The following is a 7,519-nucleotide window of genomic DNA, read 5'->3' on the forward strand; positions in this document are numbered from 1 at the left end:
TCACGTTGACACTTTTAAACAATTAAAATTTATGCAGAGATGTGAATCCTTCTTGTCTTTTAACGGAACATATTATTAATTCATGCAAATAAGGTTACGTCAACGACTACCAGATCCGTGCATAACTTGCAGTTCGATTCATAACCGTAATTTACACTTGTTCTCAGACTTGATCAAATGCACTTTAACGGTAAGTACGTTTACAATCTACGCCGTCCAGTTTACGAGAACTTATGTTAACTTTTAAATGGATCATGAACACTCTTTAAAATGGATTAAACCATATATGTTCATAACTTTTCCAAACGCCTAATTGGTGAATTAATTAAATCTAGAATAGCTCTGATACCACATGTTAATTTATTTCAACACCAAGAACTGATCTAGATTTGATTTAATTCAACCCTAACACATTTCTAAAGAAGGTAGAAATACTAACCTTGATCCATGCTTGGATGCAATCCCACCAATTGATCTTCTCCTCTTTAACCTTCTCTTTGATGATTTTCTTGATGGACAGGAAATCCCAAACCTTCCTTAATCTCCTCTTTTAGATATTAGTGTAGTGTTGTAAAGAGACTTCACGTCATATTGATAAAAGGAGTACGAGTCCTTTTATAATAATCTAAGAGACATGTTGGTTTATATCCATCAAACGAATGTTTGTAACACAACTCTTCTTTATAACCGAACTACAACATATACTCACATATATATTACATTATGGTAATATATTCTATTATTACTACCTTGTATATATATGTGTATAATCATAGGATTAAGGATATTTATAAGCCAAGGTAAAGCAGAAGGGTTAACAATACACCCATATTCTAACTCATTACTCGAAACCGATCCATCACGGTATCAACTCTTATATTAGAATATAAAACATTAATATGAACTTGAACTTTATATTAAACCAATAGACACATAGGTCACACAGAATATAAAATATTCTTACAAGGCTCGCAGACTGCAAGTGTGTTTCTTCTATTGTCTTCTTATTGTCTTTTTGTTTTAGTTTCCAGTTATATGTTTGTGTATCTGTGTGCTTTAGATTTGGGACACTGATGAATGGATCCGTAAGACTTTAAACTTTGAGATATATTACGCGGAGTTTTTCCTACTACTTTAACAACTGGTGCAAACAAATCTCTGAACCACCAAAAGATCAAAGGACTGAAGAAAACTAATGGCACAAATCAATCATAGCTAAGACATATGTTTCGCTTCAGAAAGCACATCCTCCTCTTTGCTCAGGCTCCGAACCAGACTCTGGAATCCCCTGGAAATATCTGCCAAATTCAACACAAAAGTTTCAATGGAACAGTTTCATCATCCAGGAGCACGACCCCTTTTAGAATCTTCTTTTAGCCTTAGGATAATAAGAGGTTAGCATACATATGTTGGTCACCCTCATTGGCCAGGGCAAGTTTTGTGATGCACAAGAATAATTCATCTACATTGTAATTTTCTTTCGTAATAGCAATGTGAGCACACCATTGTCTAGCTTTCTTCTCTACACCTAAAGTTAATGTTATCAACACAAGGAACACAACAAACATTTACAATTGTTATAATAATCATATTATATCATTCGTAATAATAACAAGCAATATGAACGGGAATGCCGTTGGATCCTGTGGGCTAGCCTAAGAATTTTCTAGAAAAATATTGGAGAAGAAAGGTAGAAAGTGCAAAAGAACCTGCTACAACAATCTGCACCTCTATAGAATCAAATGACTTGAGGTAGTTAACATCATAAACAAGCACACAACAAGAGATAATAATCTCTCTTTCCCAACAGTGTCCCAAATCTAAAGCACACAGATACACAAACATATTAGACTGGAAACTAAAACAAAAAGAAGATCAGAAGACAATAGAAGAAACATACTTGCAGTTTGCGAGCCTGACATCGATTTGAAACTCCTTGGTGACAAAATCAAAAACAATCTGTGGATTGAAGCTCAAAACCTAAGAGATAAAACAAAGATCACGTTATATTCTTCATTAACGGTGACGTTTTCGTTTTATTTTTTTTTAGCTTTTTTCCTTTTAGTTTTATATTTTTTTTTCACTAATCCTACATGGCACTTTGTAGATGAATTAGAGAATTCACCACACAGAATGAATCCAAGTTTTGTTCCACTAAAAAGCATCTAAATTTAAATATGGTCATCTCGTCGTATCGTGCTCTAGCTTCTTCACATAAAGCCTACAAATCAAAGTGATTAAATTAGCTTCATCTTCTTCATTAATTGGTGACCTCCTAGCTTTTTTGAGCAACAGGTGACCTCCTAGCTAAAACCAAGATCTTATCTTTTGTGTTGTGAGACGAAAAATGGTGACTTTCTTTCGACCATCGTCAACTCGTCTTCACGAGGCTTGATCACCATTGGATTAGGCAGCTAGACTCGTCCTCATGAGGATAAAGCTTTGTTAGGAGGCGATCGACTCGTAAGGCGGTTATCAAAACAATTTACTGAGGCGATCGACTCGTAAGGCGGTTATCAAAACAGTTGAAAAAGTACCACTAAATTTGTGAGATTACGTAGTTCGGAGAGAATCTTTGAATTTCTTCGCCTAGTTCTTTTTAGATGTTAAACTATATAATCTAATCTCTCCTTGATACATTTACATAAGTTAGTTATTTATGTTATTACACAAAGAGTTGTAACTCTTCATGTTGTGTCCTTTAGTATAAAGAGTTGTGTCTCTTATACTTGTATTGATTCGATCTCTATATAAAGATCAATCATCTGTTGTAAACATATTACCGAATCTCAATAATACAAAAGTATTTTCAGAAAAGTTTATAAGCCTGAAACGTCTATCTTATTCTTTCTCTCGAACTCGTGTGTAACACACTGTGATCGTTGTGTAACACAAGCGGTTGGTAAAAGATTAACATGGTATCAGAGCTTTACGTTTGAGAGGACAAAGGAAAAAGCACTAGTAAGAGAAACACTTGGCGTGGAGAAAAGGAGGCTAGAGGATTTTGTCATACGATTTCGAAATCACTCGAAACAATGAAGAATCAAGTAATCCCCATATTTGATGGAGAGAAGTACGACTTCTGGAGCATCAAGATGACAACCATTCTCAAGACCAGGAAGTTATGGTCTGTGGTTGAAGAAGGCGTAGCAGCCCCACCAGCACAAGTGGATGAAACCCCTGAAACAGCAAGGGCAAGATCGCTTAGAGAAGAAGCGATGATGAACGATACATTGGCTTTGCAAATTTTGCAAACTGCCGTATCGGATCATATATTCTCACGGATTGCAGCAGCATCAACATCTAAAGAGGCGTGGGATGCATTGAAGGAGGAGTATGAAGGCTCTCCTCAAGTTCGTTTGATTAAACTTCAAACATTGCGAAGGGAGTATGAGAATCTGAAGATGTATGAGAATGAAGACATTAAGGTCTTCACAGATAAGATAGTTGAATTGGCAAATCAATTAACTTATCATGGTGAACAGAAGTCAGATGTTCAACTCATACAAAAGATACTCATCTCTCTCCCAGCCAAGTTCGATAGCATAGTCAGTGTGTTGGAGCAAACAAGCGATTTGACTTCAACAAAGATGACAGAGTTGATCGGGATCTTGAAGGCTCATGAAGCAAGGCTGGCTGCAAGAGAAGAAAACACCAGTGAAGGAGCATTCGATGCTCGTGTTAAACACAAAAATTCTGGTGTTACACAAGACAACTCAAAGCGCCAAGGAGGCAAGAAGTGGTGCGGTTTCTGCAAGAGAAACAACCACAATGAGAGCGAGTGTTGGAGGAAACAGAAGAAGGAAGATCCAAAGAAGGATCACAGAAGTAACAAGGAGTGTTACAATTGTGGCAAGTTAGGCCACTTTGCAAATCAGTGCTACTCAAAGAAGAAAGAGAAGGCACATGTGAGTCTCGAAGAAGATTCAAATGAAGATCACATGTTGTTCAGTGCGAGCGAAGCAGCAACAACAGTGATGGAAGATGTCTGGTTAGTAGACAGTGGAGCAACTAATCATATGACAAAGGAGGAGAGTTACTTCTCAAAGCTTGATAGGAGTATCAAGGTTCCAATAAAGATTGGAAATGGAAGCACAGTCATGACAGCCGGTAAAGGAGACATTACCGTCATGACTAAAGGTGGCAAGAAGACCATCAGAAATGTATTCTTGGTTCCGGGTTTGGCGAAAAATTTGTTGAGTGTTCCACAAATTGTTTCAAGCGGATACCGGGTGAGTTTCCAAGAGAAGAGATGCATCATAGATGATGCAAAAGGAAGGAGGATAATGGATATCCCAATGACTCACAAAAGCTATCGAATCAGGATGAGTTCGGCTCAGGTAGAAGAGGCCTTGAGCGCTAGTGAGCAAGGAAAGATGGAGACATGGCACAAGAGACTTGGTCATGTAGGCGACAAAAGGTTGCAACAAATGCAAGACAAAGACTTGGTAAAGGGATTACCAAAGTTTAAAGTCAAGAAGGAAGCATGTGAGGCGTGTAGACTTGGAAAGCAATCACGCAAAAGCTTCCCAAAGGAATCTCAAACTAAGACAAGAGAGAAGCTTGAGATTGTACATACGGATGTATGTGGGCCGATGCAGCACCAGTCTGTTGATGGAAGCCGATACTTTTTGCTATTCTTGGATGATCATACTCACATGTGTTGGGTATACTTCATGAAGCAAAAGTCAGAGACATTCTCACTGTTCAAGAAGTTCAAAGCAATGGTGGAGAAGCATCGGATTGTACCATCAAGACACTGAGATCAGATGGAGGTGGTGAGTTCACTTCACGAGAATTCAACCGGTTCTGTGAAGAAGAAGGAATCAATAAGCAAGTCACTTTGCCTTATTCACCACAACAAAATGGTGCAGCGGAGCGCATGAATAGGACCTTGGTGGAGATGGCTAGATCGATGTTGGCAGAACAAGACTTACCGCTCAAGTTATGGGCAGAAGCGGTATACACTGCCTCATATCTTCAAAACCGTCTGCCATCAAAGGCAATAGAAGAAGATGTCACTCCTATAGAGAAGTGGTGTGGACACAAGCCAGATGTGTCACACATGAGAATGTTTGGTAGCATATGCTACATACATATCCCAAATCAAAAGAGGAGGAAGCTAGACGTCAAGGCAAAGCGTGGAGTCTTTGTTGGATATAGCAACCAATCCAAAGGCTATAGAGTTCTCATTTTGGAGAATGAGAAGATTGAAGTATCAAGAGATGTCGAGTTTGAAGAAGGAAAGAAGTGGGATTGGAAAAGGCAAGAAGAAGTGAGGAAGACATTGGAGTTGTCTATGGAAGACTCTCACTCGCCTGAGGATCAAACCGAAGGTGCATCCAGTCCTGAGGAACAAACCGAAGGTGCATCCAGTCCTGAGGAACAATTTGGAGGTACTTTCAGCCCTATTTCTTTTCAAAATGATGATCATGATACTAGTAGTGGAGATGAAGAAACTTCTGAGGCACCAAGGAAGTTCAAGTCCATGGTTGATATCATGGAAAGGGCACCGAGAGTAGAGCTTGATGAAGCGGCTCAAGCTATAGAAGCTTGTCTTCATGCAAATGAAGAACCATACACTTATGATGAAGCGTGTGGTACCAAGGAATGGAGAGAAGCAATGAATGAGGAGATAGCCATGATTGAGAAGAACAAGACGTGGGAACTAGTGGACAAGCCAAAGAAGAAGAATGTGATAAGTGTGAAGTGGATCTACAAGATCAAGACCGATGCAAACGGCAATCACATCAAGCACAAGGCGCGGCTAGTTGCAAGAGGGTTCTCTCAAGAGTATGGTGTTGACTACCTTGAGACGTTTGCTCCTGTCTCAAGACATGATACAATACGAGCCATACTTGCCTATGCGGCTCAGATGAAGTGGCAATTGTATCAGATGGATGTGAAGTCAGCCTTTCTCAATGGCGACCTCAAGGAAGAAGTGTATGTCACACAACCGCCTGGGTATGTGACACACGGGAAGGAACACAAGGTGTTAAGGCTACACAAAGCTTTATATGGTTTAAAGCAAGCCCCAAGGGCATGGTATGGAAGGATAGATTCATACTTTCTTCAAAACGGTTTTGAGAGGAGTATGAATGATGCGGCCTTATACATCATGAAGCAAGGAGGAGATGTGTTGATCGTGAGTCTATATGTGGATGATATAATCATCACAGGAAGCAACATTCAGAGCATCAACACATTCAAGGAGAACATGAAGAAAGAATTCGAGATGGTGGATCTTGGATTGTTGAACTACTTTCTTGGAATGGAAGTAATTCAAGACGATGGAGGCATATTTCTTTCACAAGAAAAGTATGCAAACAAACTTGTAGACAAGTTTGGGATGCGAGACAGCAAGAGTGTAAGCAACCCACTTACACCACAAGGAAAAGGAGTTGAGGATGACAAGGAGTATGGAGATCCGACTAAGTATAGAAGCATCATTGGAGGGCTTTTGTACTTGTGTGCATCAAGACCTGATGTGATGTATGCAAGCGCCTATCTCTCAAGATACATGTCATCACCTCGCATGAAGCACTACCAAGAAGCCAAGAGGGTGTTAAGATATGTCAAAGGAACATCAAACTTTGGAGTGTACTTCACAAGCGTAAAAGAACCAAGACTTGTAGGCTACACAGACAGCGATTGGGGTGGTTCTAAGGAAGACAAGAAAAGCACTTCAGGTTATGTGTTTACTCTTGGATCAGCCATGTTTTGTTGGCAGTCAAGCAAGCAACAAACAGTGGCGCAATCAACGGCTGAGGCAGAGTACATAGCCGTGTGTGCAGCAGCAAATCAAGCAGTGTGGTTACAAAGACTATTTGAAGACTTTGGTCAGAAGTTTGAAGGAGGCATTCCGATCTTATGTGACAACAAATCAGCAATAGCAATTGGGAAGAATCCGGTGCAACACAGAAGGACGAAGCACATAGAGATCAAGTACCATTTCGTGAGGGAAGCTGAGCAAAAGGGAATCATTGAACTGAAGTATTGCAAAGGGGATGATCAACTCGCAGACATTCTCACAAAGGCATTGGGTGGTTCAAGATTTGAAGATCTAAGGAAGCAGCTTGGAGTCAAGTCGAGATATGATTAAGGAGGAGTGTTAAACTATATAATCTAATCTCTCCTTGATACATTTACATAAGTTAGTTATTTATGTTATTACACAAAGAGTTGTAACTCTTCATGTTGTGTCCTTTAGTATAAAGAGTTGTGTCTCTTATACTTGTATTGATTCGATCTCTATATAAAGATCAATCATCTGTTGTAAACATATTACCGAATCTCAATAATACAAAAGTATTTTCAGAAAAGTTTATAAGCCTGAAACGTCTATCTTATTCTTTCTCTCGAACTCGTGTGTAACACACTGTGATCGTTGTGTAACACAAGCGGTTGGTAAAAGATTAACATTAGAGAGAGAGAGAGGGCACAAGAGAAGAAACTATTTTGAAATAACTTGAAGATGTAATCATATCATTATACCCTTTTTAATCAAATATGTTTCAGG

The 7,519-nt window shown here is 39.1% G+C and overlaps 1 protein-coding gene across 1 annotated transcript; it reads right to left on the reverse strand.

Moving 5' to 3' along the window:
• Nucleotides 1–996: 996 nt before the first annotated feature.
• On the reverse strand, nucleotides 997–1,881 carry LOC103834073 (ras-related protein RABG3b). Its single transcript, XM_033287161.1, has 3 exons — nucleotides 1,710–1,881; nucleotides 1,405–1,528; nucleotides 997–1,298 (listed from the first exon to the last, which is right to left on the reverse strand). The coding sequence occupies exons 1-3, from the start codon at nucleotides 1,843–1,845 to the stop codon at nucleotides 1,235–1,237; spliced, it is 324 nt and encodes a 107-aa protein (XP_033143052.1). The 5' UTR covers nucleotides 1,846–1,881; the 3' UTR covers nucleotides 997–1,234.
• Between the last annotated feature and the right edge of the window lie 5,638 nt (nucleotides 1,882–7,519).

This window comes from Brassica rapa, chromosome A01 (assembly GCF_000309985.2).
Source record: "Brassica rapa cultivar Chiifu-401-42 chromosome A01, CAAS_Brap_v3.01, whole genome shotgun sequence".
NCBI classification, from domain to species: Eukaryota; Viridiplantae; Streptophyta; class Magnoliopsida; order Brassicales; family Brassicaceae; genus Brassica; species Brassica rapa.